Source organism: Macaca nemestrina, chromosome X (genome assembly GCF_043159975.1).
Source record: "Macaca nemestrina isolate mMacNem1 chromosome X, mMacNem.hap1, whole genome shotgun sequence".
Taxonomy (NCBI): domain Eukaryota; kingdom Metazoa; phylum Chordata; class Mammalia; order Primates; family Cercopithecidae; genus Macaca; species Macaca nemestrina.
Genome location: NC_092145.1, coordinates 103105358 through 103130349, shown reverse-complemented (window position 1 = coordinate 103130349; position 24992 = coordinate 103105358). Strand labels below are relative to the sequence as shown.

General features: G+C 35.7%; 1 protein-coding gene and 1 pseudogene across 3 annotated transcripts in view; one reads left to right on the top strand and one right to left on the bottom strand.

Moving 5' to 3' along the window:
• LOC105463874 (fatty acid amide hydrolase 2) overlaps window positions 1-24992 on the top strand; it is a 192593-nt gene that overhangs the window by 102686 nt on the left and 64915 nt on the right. For all 3 annotated transcript variants that reach the window (XM_071088628.1, XM_071088629.1, XM_071088627.1), the window contains 2 exons: window positions 9687-9822; window positions 11969-12086. In XM_071088628.1, coding sequence (XP_070944729.1) covers window positions 9687-9822; window positions 11969-12086 — 254 coding nt within the window. The remainder of the gene's footprint in view (window positions 1-9686; window positions 9823-11968; window positions 12087-24992) is intronic.
• On the bottom strand, window positions 21116-23920 carry LOC105463873 (C-1-tetrahydrofolate synthase, cytoplasmic-like; annotated as a pseudogene).

Genomic DNA, 24992 nt, shown 5'->3' with positions numbered 1-24992 from the left:
TCTCCATCTGACTAACAGCAGACTTGTCAGCAGAATGCTTGCAGGGCTAAGGAGAATGGGTTGGTATATTCCAAGTGCTGGGGAATAAATTGAGATAAAAATGCCATACCCAACAAAACTATTCTTCCAAAATGAAGGAGAAATAAAGTCTTTACCAGACAAACAAAAGTTGAGGAAACTCACCATTAATTATATTTACATTAAATGCTTAAGGGGGTGATTCAGCTGGAAGTAAAAATATAATTACTAACATGAAACCATAAGGAACTATAATAAAGGTAAATTTATTATCAAATTCAGAACACTCCATTATCATAATGTAATATAATTTTTCAAAATCTCTATGAAGGTTAAAATCACAAGGTTAAATAGTACCTATAGCTACAATAAGTTGTAAGTGGACACAAAATATTAAAACATGCAAATGAAGATACAAAGTTATGAATTTTAAGAAATCTAGAATGTTTGTATGTGACCAAACTTGTTATCAACTTAAAATAATTTATTATAACCGTAGGCTTTTCATGTAAGTCTCATAGTAGCCACTAAAAGCAAATTACAGCACATAAACATATAAGAAAGGGGAAGGAATACAAAGTTTATTACTATGGAAAATCCCCAAATGATAAATGTAAAAAAAAATGAGAAGTGAAGAAAGGAACAAAGGATACAAATAATTTAACAAAATGGCCGAAGCTAGTCCTTAGCAACCAATAATAACCTTAAATGTAAATGAATCAAATTCTACAATTGAAAAATATAAAGTGGATGAATAGATTTAAAAAAAAACATAACCCAGCTGTATGCTGCCCACGAGAGACTCATATTACCTGTAAGAGTTCATATAGACTGAAAATGAAGGGATCAAAAATGATATTGTATGCAAATGGAACCAAAAGTGAGAAGTATTTATACTCAGGTAAAATGCACTTTAGATCAACAACTGGGAAAAGAGGTTAAGAAGATCATTATATAATGAAAAGAAGTTGATTCAGCAAAAGGATATAACAATTGCTAATATATATGTACCCAACACTGGAGCACACAAATATATAAAGCAAGTATTAGATATAAATGGAGAGGTAGCCTGCAATATAATAATAGTTGGGGACTTCATTCACTTTCAGCAATGGAATGATTATCTAGGCACAAAATTAATGAAAAATCAGATATAAACTATACTCTAGACCAGGGATCCCCAACCCCCAGGCCATGGACCAATACCAGTCCATGGCCTGTTAGAAACTGGCTGCACAGCAGAAGGTGAGTAGTAGGTGAGTAAGCATTACTACATAAGTTTTGCCTCCTGTCAGATCAGCAGCAGCATTAGATTGTCATAGGAGTGTGAACCCTTTTGTGAACTGAATATGGAAGGGATCTAGGTTGTGTGCTTCTTATGAGACTCTAACTAATGCCTGATGATCTAAGGTGGAACAGCTTCATCTCAAAACCATCTTACCACACACTGCATGTAAAAATTGTCTCCCATGAAACCATTCCCTGGTGCCAAAATGTTTGGGGATCACTGCTCTAGACCAAATGGAACTAATAGACATTTACAGAACATTCCACTCAACAGCTGCACAATACACATTATTGTCAACAGCACATGGAAGTTACTCCAGGATACATCATATGTTTGGCCACAAATAAGTATCAAAAATTTGTTGGTTTTTAATTTTATTTTATTTTCAACTTTTATTTTAGATTGAGGGAGTACATTTGCAGGTATGCTACAAAGGTCTACTGCATGATGCTAAGATTTGGCATATAATTGAACCTGTCACCCAGTTAGTGAGCATAGCTCCCAATAGGTACGTTTTTGACCATTGCCCACTTCAAACTCTACCCAAGCTTATAGTCTCCTGTGTCTATTTTTCTAAACTCTATGTCCATGTGTACACAATGTTTAGCTCCCACTTATAAGTGAGAACATGCAGTATTTGGTTTTCTGTTTCTGTGTTAGTTTGCTTAGGATATTGGCCTCCAGCTCCATCCATGTTGCTGCAAATGAATTCATTCTTTTTTATGGCTGCATAGTACTCTGTGATGTATAAATACCACATTTTCTTTATCCAATCCACCGTTGATGGGCATCTAGTTTGATTCCATGTCTTTCCTATTATGAATAGTGCTGCTGTGGACATGCAGGTGCTTGTGTCTTTTAGGTAGAACAATATTTTGCTTTCAATATATACCCACTAATGGGATGATTGGGTTAGATCACAGTTCTAATTTTATTTTTTTTTTTAGGTTACTTTCAACTTTTACTTTAGAATCAGGGGATACATGTGCAGGGTTTTTAAAAAGGTATATTACATGATGCTGAGGTTTGGGGTATGATTGAATCTGTTACCCAGGTAGTGAGCATAGTATCTGATAGGTTTTCCACCATTAACACTTTCCCTTTTATCCTCACCTTGTAGCCCCCAGTGTCTACTGTTCCTATCATTATGTCAATGTTTACCCAATGTTTAATTTACACTTATAAGTAAGAAGATGTGGTCTTTGGTTTTTTTAATTTCTGCATTAATCCACTTACAATAATTGCCTCAGGCTGCATTAATGTTGCTGCAAAGGTCATGATTTTCTTCTTTTTTGGATGCATAATATTCCATTGTATATATGTACCACATTTTTTATACAGTCCACAGTTGATGGACACCTAGTTTGAATCTATGTCTTTCTTATTGTGAATAGTGCTGTGATGAACATATGGATCCATGTATCTTCTTGGTAGAATGATTTATATTCCATTGTGTATATACCCAGTAATAGGATTGATAGGTGGAATAGTAGTTCATTTTTTAGTTCTTTTGAGAAATCACCAAACTGCCTTCCAAAGAACTGAACCAACTGATATTCCCACCAAATATGTATAAGCATTCCTTTTCCTCTGCAGTCCTGCCAGCATCTGTAATTTTTTAACTTTTTAGTAATAGCCATTCTGACTGGTGTGAGATGGTATCTCTTGGTGGTTTTAATTTTTGTTTCTCCAATAATTACAGTGACAATGAGCATTGTTTTTGTATGTTAGTTGGATACTTCTATGTCTTCTTCTGAGAAGCATCTGTTCATGTGTCTTGCTCACTTTTTGATGGGGTTATTTGTTTATTGATTGTTTTTTTCCAAGTTCCCAAATTGAATATCTTTATTTTTATATTCCAGATCATTTGAAAAATTCTTTTATTAGTGGTGACATTTCTTGTTTAATGATTACTTCTCTTCCTAAACAAAAGTAGTGATAGAATTTTTAACTAATTAATTAATTAGTCTTACTGTGGTAAAATATACTCACCATAAAACTTACTATATTAACCACTTTTAATTTTTTAAACTATTTTTATTACAATAGGTTTTTGGGTAACAGGTTGTGTTTGGTTGCATAAATAAGTTTTTTAGTGGTGATTTCTGAGATATTGGTGCAACCATCACCCGAGCAGTATACACTGTACCCAATATATAGACTTTTATCCCTCACCCTCCTTTCACCCTTTCCCTCGAGTCCCAAGAGTCCATTATATCATTCTTATGCATTTTCATCCTCATAGCTTAGCTTCCACGTATGAGTGTAAACTTACGATGTTTGGTTTTTCATTCCTGAGTTACTTCACTTAGAATAATGGTCTCCAATTCCATCCAGGTAGCTGCAAATGCCAATATTTCAATCTTCTTTATGGCTGAGTAGTAGTATTCCATGGTATATCATGGTATATCATATTTTCTTTACCCACTCATTGACTGATGGGCATTTGGGCTGGTTCCATATTTTTGCAATTGCAAACCATGCTGCTATAAACGTGTGTGCAAGTATCTGTTTCTTATAATGACTTCTTTTCATCTGGGTAGATACGAAGTGGTGGGATTGCTGGATCAAATGGTAAATCTACTTTTAGGTCTTTAAGGAATCTCCACACTGTTTTCCATAGTGGTTGTACTAGTTTACATTCCCACCAGCAGTGTAGAAGTGTTTCTTTTTCAATGCATCCATGCCAACATCTATTTTTTTTTTTTAATTTTTTTATTATGGCCATTCTTGCAGGAGTAAGGTGGTATTGCATTGTGGCTTTGATTTGCATTTCTCTGATTATAAGTGATATTGAGCATTTTTTCATATATTTGTTGGCCATTTGTATATCTGCTTTTGATAATTGTCTATTCATGTCCTTACCCCATTTGTTGATGGCATTGTTTTCTTCTTGCTAATTTGTTTGAGTTCTTTCTAGATTTGGGGTATTAGTCCTTTGGCAGATGTATAGATTGTGGAGCTTTTCTCCTGCCCTGTGGGTTGTCTGTTTACTCTGCTGACTGTTTCTTTTGCCATGCAAAAGCTCTTTAGTTTAATTAAGTCTCACCTCTTTATCTTTGTTTTTATTGCATTTGCTTTTGGGTTATTGGTTATGAAATCATTGCCTCAGCCAATGTCTAAAAGGGTCTTTCCGATATTATTTTCTAGAATTTTCATAGTATCAGGTCTTAGATTTAAGTAGATGATCCATCTTGAGTTGATATTTGTATAAGATGAGAGATGAGGATCCAGTTTCATTATCCTAGATGTGGCTAGCCAATTATTCCAGCACTATTTGTTGAATAGAGTGTCCTTTTCCCACTTTAGGTTTTCGTTTGCTTTGTTGAAGATCAGTTAGCTGTAAATATTTGGGTTTATTTGTGGGTTCTCTATTCTGTTCCATTGGTATACGTGCCCATTTTTAAAGCAGTATCATGTTGTTTTGGTGACTATGGCCTTTTAGTATAGTTTGAAATTAAGTGATGTGTTGTCTCCAGGTTTATTATTTTTGCTTAGCTTTGTTTTGGCTATGCAGACAGTTTTTTGGTTCCACATAAATTTTACGATTTTTTTTTTCTAGTTCTGTGAAGAATGATTGTGGTATTTTGATGGGGATTGCATTGTATTTGTAGATTGCTTTTGGCAGTATGGCCATTTTCACAATATTGATTCTCTCCATCCATCAGGATGGGATGTGTTTCCATTTGTTTGTTTCATCTCTGATTTCTTTCAGCAGTATTTTGTAGTTTTCCTTGTAGAAATCTTTCACATCCCTGGTTGAGTACATTCCTAAGTATTTTATTTATTTTGCAGCTATTTTAAAAGGGGTTGAGTTCTTGATTTGATTCTCAGCTTGGTAGCTATTGGTGTATAGCAGAGCTACTGATTTGTGTACATTAATTTTGTATCCTGAAACTTTTCTGAACTCATTTGTCAGTTCTAGGAGCTTTTTGCAGGAGTTTTTAGGGTTTTGCAGGTATACAATCATATCTTCAGCAAACAGTGACAATTTGACTTCCTCTTTACCGATTTGGATGCCCTTTATTTCCTCCTTTTTATCTTCAGCAAACAGTGGCAATTTGACTTCCTCTTTACTGATTTGGATGCCCTTTATTTCCTCCTTTTGTCTGATTGCTGTGGCTAGGACTTCCAGTACTATGTTGAATAGAGCGGCTGAGAGTGGGCATCCTTGTCTTTTTCCAGTTTTCAGAGGTAATGCTTTCTACTTTTCCCCATTCAGTATTATGTTGGCTGTGGGTTTCCCATAGATGACGTTTATTACACTGAGGTATGTCCCTTGTATGCTGATTTTGCTGAGGGTTTTAATCATGAAAGGAGGCTGAATTTTGTCAAATGTTTTTCTGCGTCTATTGAGAAGATCATGTGATTTTTATTTTTAATTCTATTTATGTGGTGTATTACATTAATGACACAAGTCATTAACCTGTTTCTATTAAATGATCCTTGCATCCCTGGTATGAAACCCACTTGTTTATGGTAGATTATGTTTTTGATATGCTGTTGGATTCAGTTATCTAGTATTTAGTTGTGGATTTTTGCATCCATGTTCATCAAGGATATTGGTCTGTAGTTGTTTTTTTGTTGTTGTTATGTCCTTTCTGGTTTTGGTATTAGGTGACACTGGCTTCCTAAAATGATTTAGAGAGGATTCCTTCTTTCGCTATTTTGTGGAATAGCATCAATGGGATTGGTATCAATTCTTTGAATTTCTGGTATAATTCAGCTGTGAATCCATCTGGTATTGCACTTTTTTTTTGGTAATTTTTTTTTATTACCATTTCAATCTCTTTCCTTGTTATTAGTCTGTTTAGGGTTTCTAATTCTTCCTCATTTAAGCTGGGGGAGTTGTATCTTTTCAGGAACTTTTCCATCTCCTCTATGTTTTCCAGTTTATGCTAATAAAGGTGTTCATACTAGCCTTGTGTGATCTTTTGTCTTTCTCTGGTGTTGGTTGTAATGTCTCTTGTTTCATTTCTAATTGAGCTTCTTTGGATCTTCTCTCTTCTTTTCTTGGGTAATCTTGCAACTTGTTGTAATATCATAGAAAATGGTTTGGAAGAATTACTATCTTTTTATATATCTCTTGGCCATTTGGATTTCTGTTTGCAGAAAGCCTTGATAAAATATTTGGTCCTTTTTTATTGGGTAGTTTGTTTTATCATTGGTTAATGATTTGTTTGTCCTATTTAAGAAACATTTGCCCATCCAAAGCCGTAAAGATATTCTCTTATTTTTTTAAAGATGCTTTATTCATTTTCCTTTGGCACTTAGGTTTTCAATCTATTAGATACATGTTTTTGTGTATTGTATGAATTAAGATTGAAAGTTACTATTTTTCTATGTGTATATTGAGTTGTGTCAAAAGTTTATGTGGTAAAGGTTATACTTTCCCAACTGCATTGCAGTGTCATCTTTATTTTAATTCAGGTAACAGCAACAAGAGCAAGTGGGCTGGATATTATTCTGTTTCATTATCTTAATCCTTGTGTCTATATCTACTATAACTGTAGTATAACTACAGGCTGTACTATATCTGTACAATCTGTAATAGTATCCCTTTTTCATTCCTGATACTGATCATTTTTGTATTTTTCTCTTTTTGTCTTGATAAGTGTTGTTATGCGTTCATCTATATTATTAATCTTCTCCACAAATAATCGTTTAAATATGTGCAGAACATGCAGGTTTGTTACATAGGTATATACGTGCCATTTGCTGCACCCATCAACCAGTAACCTACATTAGGTATTTCTCCTAATGCTATCCCTCCGCTAGCCCTTCACCCCCTGACAGGCCCCGGAGTGTGATGTTCCACTCCCTGTGCCAATATGTTCTCATTGTTCAACTGCCACTTATGAGTGAGAACATGTGGTGTTTGGTTTTCTGTTCTTGTGATAGCTCACTGAGAATGATGGTTTCCAGCTTCATCCATGTCCCTACAAAGGACATGGATGTCACATTTTCTTCATCATTGATAGAGAAAATCATCACATCTTTCTATATATCATTGATGGGCATTTCGGTTGGTTCCAAGTCTTTGCTATTGTGAATAGTGCTGCAATTAACATATGTGTGCATGTGTCTTTATAGTAGAATGATTTATAATCCTTTGGGTATATAACCAGTAATAGGATTGCTGGGTCAAATGGTATTTCTGGTTCTAGATCCTTGAGGAATCACCACACTGTCTTCTGCAATGGTTGAACTAATTTACACTCCAACCAACAATGTAAAAGCGTTTTTATTTCTGCACATCCTCTCCAGCATCTGTTGTTTCCTGACTTTTTAATGATTGCCATTCTAACTGGCGTGAGATGGTATCTCATTGTGGATTTGATTTGCATTTCTCTAATGACCAGTGATGATGAGCTTTTTTTTTTTTCATATGTTTGTTGGCTACATAAATGTCTTCTTGTAAGAAGTGTCTGTTCATATCCTTCCCCCACTTTTTGATGTTTTTGTTTTCTTGTAAATTTGTTTAAGTTTCTTGTGGATTCTGGATACCAGATCTTTGTCAGGTGAATAGATTGCAAAAATGTCCTCCTATTCTGTAGGTTGCCTGTTCAATATGATGATAGTTTCTTTTGCTGTGCAGACACTCTTTTTTTTTTTTTTTTTTTTTTTTTTTTGAGACGGAGTCTCGCTCTGTCACCCAGGCTGGAGTGCGGTGGCCGGATCTCTGCTCACTGCAAGCTCCGCCTCCCGGAGTAGCTGGGACTACAGGCGCTCGCCACCTCTCCCGGCTAGTTTTTTGTACTTTTTAGTAGAGACGGAGTTTCACCGTGTTAGCCAGGATGGTCTCGATCTCCTGACCTCGTGATCCGCCTGTCTCAGCCTCCCAAAATGCTGGGATTACAGGCTTGAGCCACCGCGCCCGGCCGACACTCTTTAATTAGATCCCATTTGTCAATTTTGGCTTTTGTTGCCATTGCTTTTGGTGTTTTAGTCATGAAGTCTTTGCACATGCCTATGTCCTGAATGGTATTGCCCAGGTTTTCTTCTAGGATTTTTATTGTTTTAGGTCTTACATTTAAGTCCTTAATCCATATTGATTTAATTTTTGTATAAAGTGTAGGAGGTGATCCACTTTCAGTTTTCCACATATGGCTAGCCAGCTTTCCCAGCACCATTTATTAAATAGGGAATCCTTTTTCCATTGCCTGTTTTTGTCGGGTTTGTCAAAGACTAGATTGTAGTAGATGTGTGGCATTATATCTGAGGCCTCTGTTCTGCTCCATTGGTCTATATATCTTTTTTGGTACCAGTACCATGCTGTTTTGGTTACTGTAGCCTTGTAATATTGTTTGAAGTCAGGTAGCATGATGCCTCCAGCTTGTTCTTTTTGCTTAGGATTGTCTTGGCTAAATGGACTCTTTTTGTTCCATATGAAATTTAAAGTAGTTTTTTCTAATTCTGTGAAGAAAGTCAATGGTACCTTGATAGGGATAGCATTGAATCTATAAATTACTTTGGGTAGTATGGCCATTTTTACAATTTGATTCTTGTTATCCATGAGCATGAAATGTTTTTCCATTTGTTTGTGTCCTCTCTTATTTCCTTGAGTAGTGGTTTGTACGTCAAGAGGTCCTTCACATCCCATGTAAGTTGTATTCCTGATATTTTATTTTCATTTTAGCAATTGTGAATGAGAGCTCATTCATGATTTGGATCTCTATTATTGGTATATAGGAATGCTTGTGATTTTTGCACAGTAGTTTTGTATCCTGAGACTTTGCTAAAGTTGCTTATCAGCTTAAGAAGATTTTGGGCTGAGAGATTGTAGGTAATCGAGAAAGGACTTATAGTTTCACTTAAGTCTTGAAATCTGGTTATCCATCTAGCATATTAAATTGTGAAATATATTATAGGCAGTGGAAATGGCATAAACAAAGTTATAAATGAGCATTAAAATAGCCTGTTCTTTGTGGAAAATTGCAAAGAATTTGTTATGGCTTCTGTTTAGGTATCAGGTTGCAGAGAGCTTTGTATACAAGTTAAAGGAACGTTGACTTTATCCTCTAGGCCAGTAGATTTGTTAATCTGTATTCTAACTCATCCTCATCCATATAGGCTCTGCAGGCTGTTAGAACCATCGCAGAAAGAGAGAATAATCTAATAAGTAGGGACCATTTCTCCATCAGAGTAGCTCTGGTTTGGCTGTTTTATATTGAAGTTCTTCGTTGTACTCTATTTGGAAAAAAAATTCACTGCTTTTAAGAAAGCTAATAAAATTGTAAAACTACCACAATGAGATATAAGAAGACCTGAAAAGTTTTAACCAGGAGAAAAAATATTTAAGATAAACACTATAATGAAATACAACATGCAGAGATCATGTCTTATTTTGGGCAGCTAACCTGAGTGTCTAACCTTTCAGGTGTGGTTCCCAACAAAGGTCAGTTTCCCATGGCTGTGGGAGGCCAGGAGTTGTTTCAGTGCACTGGTCCGATGTGCCGCTATGCTGAAGACCTGGCCCCCATGTTGAAGGTCATGGCAGGACCTGGGATCAAAAGGTATGTTCATTTATTTTTATTTCCTCAGACTCTTATCCTGACATTCATTCTCTCTTTATTTATTAATGTCATAGAGGTAGACTTTCAGTCCTCAAGCAAAGAATTATTGCAGATATTTATGAGAGAGCCTTTATATACTTATATAAGTGGATACCATGATTCACAAATTGGGAAGATGCCGTGTAAAAGTATTTTACTGAGAAAATACAAAGAGAGGCCTTATTTTGGAATGGAAACGGTGAATCTTTTTGTTGTTCATTTGTGAATTTGAGTATAAGGACTATGTGCACTTCAAGTTCAGCCTTTCTGATTCTTCTGCCATCTGTCACCATATACATACTTTCCAATCTCACCTAGGCATCAATGCTGCTTGGAAATCGGTTTCCGTAGACAGCATTTTTTTTTTTTTAGGTTTTCTATAGCAGTGATTTCAAATTATTTCCATTTCCAGCAAACCTGTGATCTTCTCCTTTCCTTTACCCTCAAGTAAATACTCCCACATTTTATCTCATCAAAAAAAAAAAAAATGCAATCTATATGTAACTTACTTCAGTTTCTTACCATCACATTTTTCTAGGTCTCCAACGTTCATTCTTTTCTCCTTTTAGAGTGGAGAAAATATCTTTCCATTTTGCTTTAGCATATAAGTAGTTTCAGTTATGCTCTTGATCTTATGTTCTCGTATTCTCTCAGGTCTTTGTTCCACTACTTATCTCACCTTAGTATGACTTTAACCTCTCTCTGTCTCTCTCTGTCTCTCTGTCTCTCTCTCTCTCTCTCTCTCACACACACACACACACATACACACTTATGCACCCTTGTCATTATAATTAAACATCCTAAGTGTCTCTCATCTTAAAATGAGACAAAATTTTTTTAGTCACTTATTCCCCTTAAGCCACTACTCTATGCTGCTTTTTGCCCCATTGCCAGACCCTTTGTGTGAATTATTTATACTCATTGACTCTAAATTCTCACATTGTCATCTCATAAATGAATTCACTACAAACTGGTTTTTACCACCAAAATTATTCTTGCCAAGGTCCCTGATTTTTTTTTTTTTGCATTTTTGCTAAGAATAATGACTGCTTCTCAATACTTACCATTCATTACCTCATTATAACTGGTGGCAGTATTGATATTACTCCATCATTATTGAAACAAACTCTGCCCTTGGCTCTTGTGATACAATCTTTTTTAAAATTATTGCTAATTTTTGTGGGTACATAGCAGGTATATATATTTACGGGCTACATGAGATATTTTGAAGCAGTCATGTAATGCATAATAATTGCTTCATGGAAAATGGGGTAGGTATTCATCCCCTTAAGCATTTATGCTTTGTGTTATGGACAGTCCACCCTTTTGATATTGCTCCTTTTCCTTTCATCTGCCTTACTGGCTCTTCCTTCCTTTGTTCATCTCTTATATATTGGTATTCTAGAAGGACCTGGTTTACTTCTCTGTCTTCTTTCTACTTACCCTCTCAGAATGACTCCATCTATCCTTGCCACTTCAACCATTTTCCATACACAGATGATGCTGAAATCTACCTCTTCAGCTCACTCTTTTCACTTAAGCTAGAGGACTGTCTATTTACTACTACAAGAAGACTGGCCATTTCAGATAACTGAAACTCAATATATCTAAAACTGATATTATTTTTCTTCCAAGCTCCAGAAACCTGATCCACTACTTCAATTCTTGCCCAATCCCAGTGATTGGATGACCAAAATCAACCCAGTTGCTAAAGCCTCATATCCAATTTTTCTCAGTCATTACATCTAAGCAATGCTGAGTCATATTGAAACTACCTACTAATGATTTCTTACATCTTTATATATCTCTCCATCATCATGGTTACAGTTCTAGTTCAGGTTACAATCATTTCTACCATTAACTGCTACCAAAGCATTTTGATTTGTCACTATGTCTACAATTTTGATGCATTTCAAACCATTCTCTCCCCTGCAGCTCAAGTACATTTCTTAAATGCAAATCTAAATTCTAAAGGTATAACACTGTTTCTGGCACACAGTGCTCGGGGAAAAATACTTCATTAGAGCTGAAGCTCAGATGTCAGGATTGAACTAGTAAGGATATCTAAATAATTTGTTGACGTCAGTTTCCTTTTAATTCTCCACAGGTTAAAACTAGACACAAAGGTACATTTAAAAGACTTAAAATTTTACTGGATGGAACATGATGGAGGCTCATTTTTAATGTCCAAAGTGGACCAAGATCTCATTTTGGCTCAGAAAAAGGTAATTTTAAATAAAATTTGTTTAAGAATTATTTTTAGTCAAGGAGATGCCATTCTGAACCCTTTACTTCACTTTCTGCCAAATATTTCTGTGTTAGCATACGGAATTAAGGTTTTCAGAACTTATACTAAGCAATTTTGGGTGTAATTTTTCATGGTTATTTTAGATATTTTATTTTTTAGTAATGAAATGAGTACTTTGAAAATAAAGTATGATAAATCAAATAAATAAATTGCTCAGAGGTAACTGTTATTAATAATTTGATATGTATCTATCCAGTGATTCTTCTATGCTCATGTGTAGATGTACATTTTAGGTAATTGAGACAACATTATATATGCAATCATTTTAGCCTGAGCTTTATTTTAAAATGCTTTTATAATCAGATGAAATAATAAAACAAATTTGTCTTTTTAAAAGCAAAGGTTCATTTTGGAAAGAAGAATAATAAGGGAACAGCTCTATCAAATTTTAAAAGTAATTTTTAAACTACTACTTAATAATAATACAGATTATTACTTGGAAGCAATGGAATTGTATATCTCAATCCTCAAGGGAATCAGTATAACAACTCACAGTAAGAATTAGGAAAGTGTTCTAGTGAAAGTCGAATAATCTCTAAATTAGAATCATCTAAATAGACCAAAAACCACTAGTCAAAATTGTTTTGCAATACTTATGAATTATGAAACATATGTGTAAAAACTAGAAGAAACTTAAGTGTGGTGGAAGATGGCTTTTATATTCTGTCTTTGTTTTGTGCCACCATGAAAAAATGCCTGTGACTCGATAACTTACAAAGAACGAAAATTTATTTCTCACACATCTGAAGACAGGAAAGTCCAAGATCAAGGTGCTGGCAGGTTCAGTGTCTGGTGAGGGCCATCTTGCTGCATTCTCCAGAAGGGAGAAACATGGCAGAAGGGTGGAAGAGACAGCTGCTAAGGCTGCATGAAGCCTTTTAAGAAATGGCTGTAATTGCATTAACTAGGGGCAGCCCTCATGGCCTAATCACCTCTTAAGGGCCCCACCACTTAATACTAATGCATTGGCAACACCTGAATTTTGGAGGCGATGCATTCAAACCATAGGTCAGGAGATCGAAGCCATCCTGACTAACACGGTGAAACCCCGTCTTTACTAAACAAAATACAAAATACCCTGGTGGCGGGCGCCTGTAGTCCCAGCTACTCGGGAGGCTGAGGCAGGAGAATGGTGTGAACCCAGGAGGCGGAGGTTGCAATGAGCTGAGATCGTGCCACTGTACTCCAGCCTGGGAGACAGAGTGAGACTCTGCCTAAAAAAAAAATAAAATAAAATAAAATAAAAAAAGAAACAAACAAACAAAAACAACAACAACAAAAAAAAAACAAAACGTAAACACAGCATATGTGAATACATTACTGTGTTACTAGATTTGAAAATCATGTTATAAAATTATGCATTTTTTAAAATCTATAGGTACAATGTAATTCATATAAAAACTCAGTGGATTTTTAAATTTCTTGTTGTAATGCTATGGTTTTTGATATTTTCATCATATATCCTATTTTAGGTTGAACTCATTTATTCTGTGAGTTTTTAAATAGCACTCTTTGCATTAGTATTAAAAGAGGAAAAGAGAAAAGTGAGATCTTCATAGGTTATAAACCCAGAAACAGAATTTCTTCCTATATTAACTTTTTACATGTATTAAGATAGCTTCACTTATAGGAAATAATAATATCTAAAAGAGAGGAATCATAGAATATACTGTCAATAAAAATGATAGAGGATTATTAACCTTATACAGGCTATAACCCATTATAAGAGAAATACCACCAGGGACACAGGAAAAGGAGAAAGGTAAATTATAAAAGAAGATATGTAAGTGAATAGTAAAAACACAAGAAATGTTAAGACTTACAAGTAATTAAAGGAAGAACTATAGAAAAATTAAGATACTATTCCTCGGTTGCTTGGGTTGATAAACCATAGAATGCTAGTGGCAAAGCAAATTGGTACTTTTCTGGGGAGGTGGAGGATAAATGCAAAATTATGAAGCCAGGTGCAGAAGGACAAAAGTAAGTGAATGGAAGTAAATTACTCGCATTGAACTTTTAGTCCATATAAGTTGCTCTCACAGTAGAATTACCTCACTTCCTGGTCTGTAACTTAAGCAAAAATGTTAATAACTTAATGTACAGACTCTTCATTACCAAATTCTCTAGCCAATTTAATATTCTGACCCCAAACCCTTCCCTTTACAATATTAAAATGATATTTTTGCTGGCCTGAAATTCATGCGTATGAAAAGCCAATTTTCCTAAATGGGGTTTTCACTTGTGATACTAACCAAGAGTGTCACTGTTACTGAAACTTTCTCTGCAGTCTCAGAAGTGACAATGTTGCAGACCTCATCACCTGTTGGCATCAAGTAGCAGGGAGAGCTATCATAGAATAGTTTAGCTTGAAATAATACTTTAAAATAGTCGCCTGCTAAAAAAAGAGACAGATTGAAATACATCTGAATTCATTTAGGAGTTTCATTTCATATTGGATAATTTTAGAACAGGCTCTAGTGAAGTTTGGTGTATGGAATACAAGGATCTATAATACTGTTGTATGCTTTACCAGTTGATTCAATAAGATAAATTTTATAACCTCAATATTTTTCCAGAAACCATTTTATAAAATTCAGACGTCTATTTCTGATTAAAAGTTAATTTTTGCCATACTATGTTCTTTTTTATATTATCTACATGAAATCCAGGGCAATCTCTTTAAAATATAAAATAAGGTAAGCATGCTAACCATAACCATTATTATTTATAGAAAGTATGCCAAAGAGAAATTAGAAATAAGAGGTGTGACTATGAAAAAAAGACAAATCAATAATTATTTATAGAATAAGATGTGAGTATATTCTTGTTAAATGCAAAGAGTGCTATTTAAAAACTCATAGAATAAATGAGTTCAACCTAAATTAGGATGTACATTGAAAATATCAAAAACCATAGCTAACATATCTATCAGCAATAACCAGATAAAAAGTAGAATGAGGAAAACAGAGAAGGCAAACAGAAAATCCTACAAAATGCCTACAGACTCTAAAAATAAGGATGTACAAGCTACCAGAGAAAAATTACAGAACTTTACTAGGAGTCCTTAAATGAGTTTTGAATAAAAAGAGAAACTTAGTTTTATAGCTTGAGTTGTTGGTGGATAGATCCCATAGCCTATATAATCCGTGTCACTGGGATTACAATTATCATTCCTTTTTATAATGTTCCTAGTCACACTACAAAATTCCATCACAGCGATAAAGGCATTTCTGAAACACCAACAGGCCTGCTGTTCTGTAATCTGTCATTGAATAAATTAGTTTATGTCTCTTTGTTTCTGTATATATTCTGAAAAGGAGGAAGTGGAGGAACATGAGAATGAGTGATGTGTGTATCTGAGGAGGGAGGAGATAAATAGAGAAAGACATTGTTACATCATTGGAGGTGGGGTAAGTATGTGTGCCACCTCCACCATTCCCAAGCTATTGTCAGAAAAACACCATGTTTTAGGACAGGATGGCTATATTTTATAGCAACTAAAATCAAATTAGCAATTTTTATTATGGAAGTTGAGAAAATGATGTTAAGCTTCTCCCATCAGAATAAATAGCCAAGAAGAAACGAAAATTTTGATTCAGGAGAATAAAAATATTAAGGATTTAGTATTCCAAAATTTTAATATGGCATAATATATTTAAATATTTCTCTAAAGTTAGTAACTTTATATAGCAATTTGAACTTTATCCAGTTTTAGGTTCAATATAAAGAGCGAGCTTTTTTGATTTTGTAGCAGAAACTCAATAGTTGTTAACTGATGTTGGTCTGTAATTGTTTCTAAATCAGAATAAAAGGAAAGGAGTTATGGCATCACACTTTGTTGAGGATATTTTATTTTTTTATTTTTTTTTTTTTTGAGATGGAGTCTCGCTCTGTCGCCCAGGCTGGAGTGCAGTGGCGCGATCTCAGCTCACTGCAAGCTCCGCCTCCTGGGTTTACGCCATTCTCCTGCCTCAGCCTCCTGAGTAGCTGGGACTACAGGCGCCCGCCACCGCGCCCGGCTAATTTTTTGTATTTTTTAGTAGAGACGGGGTTTCACCGTGGTCTCGATCTCCTGACCTTGTGATCCGCCCGCCTCGGCCTCCCAAAGTGCTGGGATTACAGGCGTGAGCCACCGCACCCGGCCGAGGATATTTTATAATCCAGATCTTTTTATCATTTCTATATTTCCTAGCAACACCTTACTTTTACCTATTTTGTAGAAAAAGATACCAAGGCCTTGTGTGCTGTTGAATTTTTTTATTAGCAGATTTTATTTTTAGAACAGTTATATATTTACCAAAAGATTGAGCAGATAGTACAGAGAATCCATGGGTAGCCCCTCTTTCTTTCACTAGTAGTGTACATATTTCATGACTGATGAAACAGTATTGATATATTATTGACTAAAGTCCACAGTTTACATTAGTGTTTATATAGTACAGTTTTACAGCATTTGACAAATGCATAATGGCATGTAACTATCATTACAATATCATACAGATTTTTTTTTACCACTCAAAAAACTTCTGTGCATCACTTATTTATTCATACCTTCTCCCCACTCCTACTGGAAACCACAGATTTTTTACTATCTTTATGCTTTTGCCTTTCACCTAATATCATATATTTAGAATCTAAATTATGTAACCTTTTTATACTTGCTTCTTTCACATTGAAATATGCATTTAAGTTTCCTCCATGTCTTTTTGTGGCTTGGTAACTAATTTCTTTTTATCTCTGAATAATATTTCATTGTAAGGATGCACCACCATTTTTTACCCATTTACCTACTAAAGGACATCTTGGTTGTTTCAAAATATTGTAATCTTTGAACAAAAACTGTTATAATCATTTATGTGCACCTTTTCCATAGACAAAAGTTTTCTATTCAATTAGGTAGTACCAAGGAACACAATATACTTTGCTTTGTTAGAAACCTTGAGATTGTCTTCCAAAGTGGCTTTATTATGGTACTTCAGAAAAGGAGAAGGAATTTCTTCTGCTTCTCTGGAGTACCCTAATATTAGTACCCTTACACACACACACACACACACACACACACATATACACACACACATATATATACACACACACACATATAATATATAATGACTAATATAAATGAAAGTTTGTACCCTCTGACCAACATAGCTTTATTTCATCCCCTCACACCACCCCAATTCCTGGCAACTACCGTCCTACTCTCTACTTCTAAGAATTTGACTTTTTTAGATTACATAAATAAATGATATTATAAAACATTTGTTTTTCTGTATCTGGTTTATTTCGCTTAACATAATGCCCTTCAGGTCCATCTATATTGTTGAAAATTGCAAAATTTTCTACATTTTTAAGGCTGAATAATATTTCTTTCTTTTTTTGATATTTTATGGATTATTATTATTATTATTATTATTATTATTATTATTATACTTTAAGTTCTAGGGTACATGTGCATAATGTGCAGGTTCGTTACATATGTATACTTGTGCCATGTTGGTGTGCTGCAACCATCAACTCGTCAGCCACCATCAACTCATCATTTACATCAGGTATAACTCCCAATGCAACCTCCCCCCTCCCCATGATAGGCCCCGATGTATGATGTTCCCCTTCCCGAGTCCAAGTGATCTCATTGTTCAGTTCCCACCTATGAGTGAGAACATGCGGTGTTTGGTTTTCTGTTCTTGCGATAGTTTGCTGAGAATGATGGTTTCCAGCTGCATCCATGTCCCTACAAAGGACACAAACTCATCCTTTTCTATGGCTGCATAGTATTCCATGGTGTATATGTGCCACATTTTCTTAATCCAGTCTGTCACTGATGGACATTTGGGTTGATTCCAAGTCTTTGCTATTGTGAATAGTGCCACAATAAACATACATGTGCATGTGTCTTTATAGCAGCAGGTCATGTATATAAAACATTTTCTTTATCTATCCATCAATGCACACTTAGGATGTTTTCATATCTTAGCAATTATAAATAATGCCGCAGAGAACATGGGATTGGAGATACTTCTTAGAGATACTGATTTGAATTACTTATATATTACTAGAAGTAGCACTGCTGGGTCATATGGTACTTCTATTTTTAATGTTTTGAATGGCTGTAAAAATTTACATTTCTACCACAGTGTACAAAGGTTCCCTTTTCTCCCTGTCCTCACCAACACTTACCTTTAAAAAAAATAATAGCTATGCTATTGGGTGGGAGGTGACATCTCATCTTGGCTTTGATATGCATTCACCTGATGATTAGCATTGTTGATTTTTTTTTTTCATATACCTAGAGGCCAGTTGTATGTCTCTTTTGAAGAAATGTCTATTCAGGTTGTTTGCCAAGTTTTCAATTGAGTTATTTGTTTCTGATGAGTTCTATGAATTCTTTGTATATTTTAAACATCAATCCTATGTCAAATATATGTTTTATAAATATTTTATCCCATTCAGTAGGTTGCTTTTTTATTTTATATTGTTTTCTTTGTGTGAAAATGCTTTTTAGTTTGCTATAAACCAATTTGTTTATTTTTGCTTTGTTAGCCTGTGCTTTCAGACATATATGCAAAAACTCATTGCCAAGACTAATGTTACAGAGCTTTTTCTCTCTATTTTCCTCTAGGAATTTCACAGTCAAGTCTTACATTTATTGTACTTTATTTTTTATTATTTTAGATTGAAAGGGTACTTGTGCATGTTGTTAAATGGATATATTGTGTAATGGTGAAGTTTGGGCTTCTAGTGTACCCATTATGCAAACAGTGAACATTTTATCCCATAGGTAATTTTTCAGCCCTCATCTACCTCCCACCCTTCTATAGTTTTGAGTTGCCAGTGTCAATCATTTCTGCCTACTTGTCCATGTGTTTCCATTGTTTAGTTTCCACTTATAAGTGAGAAACAGACTTTCTGTTTCTGAGTTATTTAACTTAGGATAATGACCTCAAGCTAAATTCATGTGGCTGCAAATGTCATGCTTTCATTTTTTATGACTATAGTATTCTGTGGTGTTTATATATCACATTTCTTTATCCAGTCAACCATTGATAAAAATTTAGGTTTATTTGATGACTGCTATTGTAAATAGTGTTGCAATAAACACAACACACAAGTTTAGTTGACTTTTTGATATAATGATTTCTTTTCTTTTGATTAGTCAGGGGTGGAAATACTATGCTGAATGATAGTTTTATTTTGGTTCTTTGCGAAACCTCCATACTGTTTTCCATAGAAATTTTACTACTTTACTATATGCCAACAGTGTGTAAGCATTCTTTTTTCTCTGCATTCTCACCAACAACTGTTATTTTTTACCTTAAAAAATAGCCATTCCGACTGGTGTAAGATGGTATCTCATTGTGGTTTTAATTTAAATTTCTCTGATGACTAGTGATGTTGAGCACCTTTTCATAAGTTTTTTTGTAGCCAATTGCATGTCTTTTAAGAAATGTCTGTTCATGTTTTTTGCTCACTTTTTAATTTTTTTTCTTGTTGATTTGTTTTTATTTTCTTGTAGACTGTGGATATTAGACCATTTTCAGAGGCATAATTTGCAAATATTTCCTTCTCATCTGCAGTTTGTCTTTTTGCTCTGTTAATTATTTCCTTTGCTGTACAGAAGCTTTTTAGTTTATGTTCCATTTGTGTACTTTTGTTTTTGTTGCATTTGCTTTTGAAGTCTTAGTCATAAATTCTTTCCCTCAATGTCAGAAGAGTTTTTTGTATAGTTTTTGTTAGGATTTTTCTTGTTTGAGGTCTTACATTTAAGTCATAAATAAAACTTGAGATCATTTTTGTATATGGTGAGAGAGAGGGGTCCAGTTTCATTATTCTGAATATGGCTAGCCAATTTTGCCAGAACTCTTTACTGCTACTCAATAAAGCAATATTTCATGTCCTTTCTTCACTGTTTATTTTTGTCAACTTTGTCAAAGTTCAGTTTTTTACAGGTATGTGGCTTTATTTCTTGGTTCTCTGTTTGGTTCCATTCCATGTCTCCATTTTTTTTTTTAACCATTACCATACTGTTTTCATTACTATAGCTTTTTAGTATATTTTGAAGTCAGATAATGTGGGTCTCTTACTTTTTGCTTTTTATGCAAAATTTATTTGGCTCTTCAGGCTCTTTTTTTGTTATATATGTATTCTGGAATTTTTTTTCTAACCCTGTGAAAAATTATGTTTGTAATGATAGGAATTATGTTTAGTCTTTAGATTGCTCTTGGTAATATGGTCATTTTAACTAGTGATACTTCCAGTCCATGAGCATAAGATCTTTTTCTGTTTCTGTCATCTATGATTTATTCTATCAGTGTTTTGTATTTCTCCTTATAGTTATCTTTAACCTCCTTGGTTAAACATATTCCTAGTATTTTATTTTTGTAAATGGCTAGTGTAAATGGGATGGAATATTTATTTGTTTCTTAGCTTTAATGTTATTGGTGTATCGAAATGCTACTGACTTTATTTACATTGATTCGATATCCTGAAACTTTACTAAAATTGTTTATCAAGTATATGAATTTTATGTAACGTCTAGGTTTTCTAGATATGTCATCAGCAAGCAGAGATAACATGACTCCTTCTTTTTAAATTTGGATCCCTTTCCTCTGGGTAAAACTGCCAGTAATATGTTGAATAGGACTGGTCAGAGTGGAGATCTTTGTCTTTGTTCAGTCCTTTATTTATTTATTTTTTTGGCAAAACTATTTCCTTTTATTCTGTGGAACATCACTAAAGTAAATAGACATGTGCATGATTTATGTTATTTGTACATGATGAGAATTAAGGCTGAAAATGACATCTGGGGAACCTCCTACTATTAGTTTCATATCTTCTGGGCAGGGACTGACTCTTGGCTCCCTTATACCTCCTAATTCCCAGTGGGCCTGAATAGACACTGGCCAAACTTTCAAAGTAGCTTCTTGAAGATGGATGATGATCGGTTTAGAATAATCCATTCACCTGTTCTGTTTCAGGGTCCAAATCAGTACAATAAAAACAGGGCTGGGTGGGGAGTCCATTGTGCTCACTGTTTCTACTAAAGGGTACAGAAAACCAGCCCCGATGCTGGCATTGATGTCGCAAATGGGCAGAACAAATCCTGTAGGAATACCTTTTTGCTCTGGGTTGTGAGACAAGGACAAATGTGTTTTGGCCATGCAGATGGGGAGATTCCCAAACCCCTGCTTTGTGTAGACTTCAGCTTTGTGTTGAGCTTTGGGGAGTAAGTCAATGTCGTCTACTCCATCGATCTTCTGTGCAGTGATTCTGATTTTATCCTCAACTGGGAGTTTGAGGTCATAGAGGAGTTGGAAGCTGCTGGGTGCTTGTGCTGCTCTCTAGATGGCCTGAGCCAGGGCTAAGGCACCTTTGCCCCCTTCTGCCCAGTGAGTGCACTTCACGGCATCAAAAGCCCCATGTTCTCTGGAAAGGTGGCTGAGGAGGTCTAGCTCAGTCTCTGTATCCATCTTGAATGCATTCACGGCCACTACTACTGGAATTCCAAACATTCTGCCATTTTCAATTTGTTTCTTCAACTTACTGAAGCCTTTTTCAACCAGCTCTAGGTTCTCCTCTATGTAAGCCTTGGGAAGAGGCATTTCAGCAGTGACCACAGGGCTGCCCCCTGCATCTTGAGAGCACTGACAGTGTCAACAAGCACCACCACGTGAGGGTGGAGGCCGGAATACCGGGATTTGATGTTAAAAAATTTTTCCATTCCAATGTCTGCTCCAAATCCCACTTCCGTCACTGCAAACCCTTCTGGGCCAACAAGCTTGAGTGCGATCGGTCTGCAATGATAGGGGAATTGCCATGTGCGATGTTGGCAAATGGGCCGGCATGGACAAACGGCACTGGAGTGCCCTCCAATGTCTGCATGAGATTGGGCTTGATTGGGTCCTTCATAAGCACTATCAATGCACCACCCACCCCCAGATCTTCAGAGCGGATGGGCTCTCCTTTCTTACTGGATGCCACCCCCATTTTGCCCAGTCTCTCTCTCATATCTCCTAGAGAAGTGGTGAGAGCCAGGACAGCCATAATTTCACTGGCCACAGAGATATCAAACTGGGCCGTCCTTATGTGACCTTTCTTTGTTGGAGCCTGTCCAATCATGATCTTCCTCAGGAATCTATCATTGGTATCCAACACTCTTTGTCAAGTTTTGATTTCTGGATCAATGTCCAATCTTACAAATCTGTTTATCTCTTCATCTGTCAGTGTGGTAGGGTCAGTCTTTTCAATGCCTAGTCTATTTAACCTTCGGATGTGGATATCAGAGAACTTTCTCACTCCATTTACTGATAGCACCAAACGATTAAAGAGAGCCTTGTCTGTCTGGGGCAGTTCATGAAATATCTGAGCATCAATGGCCGCAGCAATGAGGTTATTAGCTACAGTGATGGCATGGATGTCACCTGTGAGGTGGAGATTAAACTATTCCATAGGAATGATCTGGGAGTAGCCACCTCCTGCGGCACCACCTTTTATTCCAAAGATGGGGCCCTGAGAAGGCTGTCTCACACACAAAAATGTTCTGGTAGATATGGGCAAAAAGGGCTTGCACCAGCCTGATTGTAGTCGTACTTTTCCCTTCTCCCGGAGTGTTGGGGTTATTCCAGTCACCACCTGGTATTTCCCATCAGGCTGGTGCTTCAGGTGTTCTAGTGCTGACAGCAGAACTTTGGCCTTTGTTTCACCATATAATTCTACCTCTTCAGACAGCAGACCAATTTCTCGAGCCAGCTTACCAATGGACTTCAGTTTACAAGATCGTGATATATCAATATCACTTGGAACAAGTGTCTTGAAGTTAAGGTTGTTATACTGATTCATCCACTTTCCTGGCTTAAATTTCTCCAGGAAACACTTGGTACTCTCTACTGTGCTCTGTATGAGCATTGCAACCATCATGGGCCTTAAGCTACCAGGAACAGGCTCCGTCGTATGCCACATCAACCACAACTTTTCTCCCATTTGTTTTTTTTTATCATGTGGGACATAGTTGATTCTACAGTGGATGACTATTGCCCCAGGTTTGATCCATTCTCCTTTAACCATTTCAGGCCAACCAGTTGCAACCACCAGTATGTCACCTTTATTTACTTCCTCATCAAGATTGGCAGTCTTGGGGCGGCAGGTGGTCACTGTGGCATTGTTCCACAGAAGCAAGTCATTCATCGGGACCCCGACTATTTTACTGTGCCCAATCACCACAGCATGCCTTCTGGCAATCTGCACCCCTGCCTCTTTGATGAGTTCCAAGCATCCTTTAGGCATACAAGGAATGAAACAGTCATTTAGGTCACCTCTAGCAAGTTTCCCAGCACTGATGCTAGTCAATCCATCCACATGCATTTCAGGTGCAATAGCATTGATCAGTCTTTTCAGTGTTAATGGAATTCTCTGAATCTAGAGGTAGCTGCACTATGAACCCGTGTATAGTAGTCTTCATTCAAAGATATAATATACTTGATCACCTCAGATTCTGTGGTCTTGGTAACTTAATGTCGGTGGCTTTCATCCCAATCTCTTCAGCAGCCTTCAGCTTCACATTATGTAAAGATTGGAATCATCTCTGTTGCCAACCTGTAATATTGCCAGGTCTGGTGTGAAACCAGGTACTTGCTCCTTCAACTGAATGACTTGATTCTTCAGTCTTGCCCTTATTTGCGCGGAGACCTCCTTCCCATTCAGGATTTCTGCTGGCGCCATGGCCTTTATTAGCTTGCCCATGATGGACACCACCAATATCCTGTTCAGTTCTTAGGAGGAATGCTTTAACCTTATCCTCATTCAGTATGATGTTGGCTATGGATTTGTCATAGATGGCTTTTATTAATTTGAGGTATGTATTTTCAATGCCCAGTTGGTTGTGAAGAAATGTTGGATTTTATCAAGTCGTTTTTCTTCATCAATTGAGATGATCATATAGTGTTTGTTTTTAATTCTGTTTATGTGGTTAATTACATTATTGATTTGCATATGTTGAGCCATCCTTGAATCTCTTGGATCAAACCCACATGGCTTGATGTACTGTTTGTTTTAATTTGCTAGTATTTTATTGTGGATTTATGCAGCAATATGCACCAGGTATATTAGCTTGTAGGGTTTTTTAAAAAAATTATTTCCTTGTGTAATATTTGTATCAGGTGATACTGCTTTCATAGAATGAGTTAGAGAAGAATAGTTCTTCCTTGATTTTTTTGGCATAGTTTAAGCAAGATTGGAACAAGTTCTTCTTTGTATGTCTGGTAAAATCCAGCTGTGAATCAATTTGGTCCTGGGCCATTTTTGTTGGATATTTTATATTACGGATTCAAATTCATTACTTGTTATTGGGCTGTTTAGGCTTTCCATTTCTTTCTGGTTCAGTCTTGGGAGGCTGTATGTTTCCAGGAAGTATCCATGTTTTCTAGGTTGTGTTCATTATAGTCTCTGATGACTTTTTGTGTTTGTGATATTGATTGTAACATCAACTCTATCATTTCTGATTGTGTTTATTTGAGTCAGCTGTCTTCTCAGTTAATCTAGCTGGTAGTCTATCAATTTTGTCTATCCTTTCAAAGAACAAACTTTTCATTTTAGTGATAGTATAATTATTTTAATCTTAATTTGATTTAGTGCTGCTCTGGTGTTTATTTCTTTTATTCTGCTAGCTTTAGGTTTAGTTTTTTTTTTTTTTTTTTCTTGTTATTCTAGTTCCTTGAAGTGAAACATTAGGTTGTAGGTTTGAGATTTTTCTCTCTTTTTGATGAAGGCATTTAATGCCATGATTTTTCCTCTTAATACTGCTATTGTTGCATCCCAGGAGTTTTGG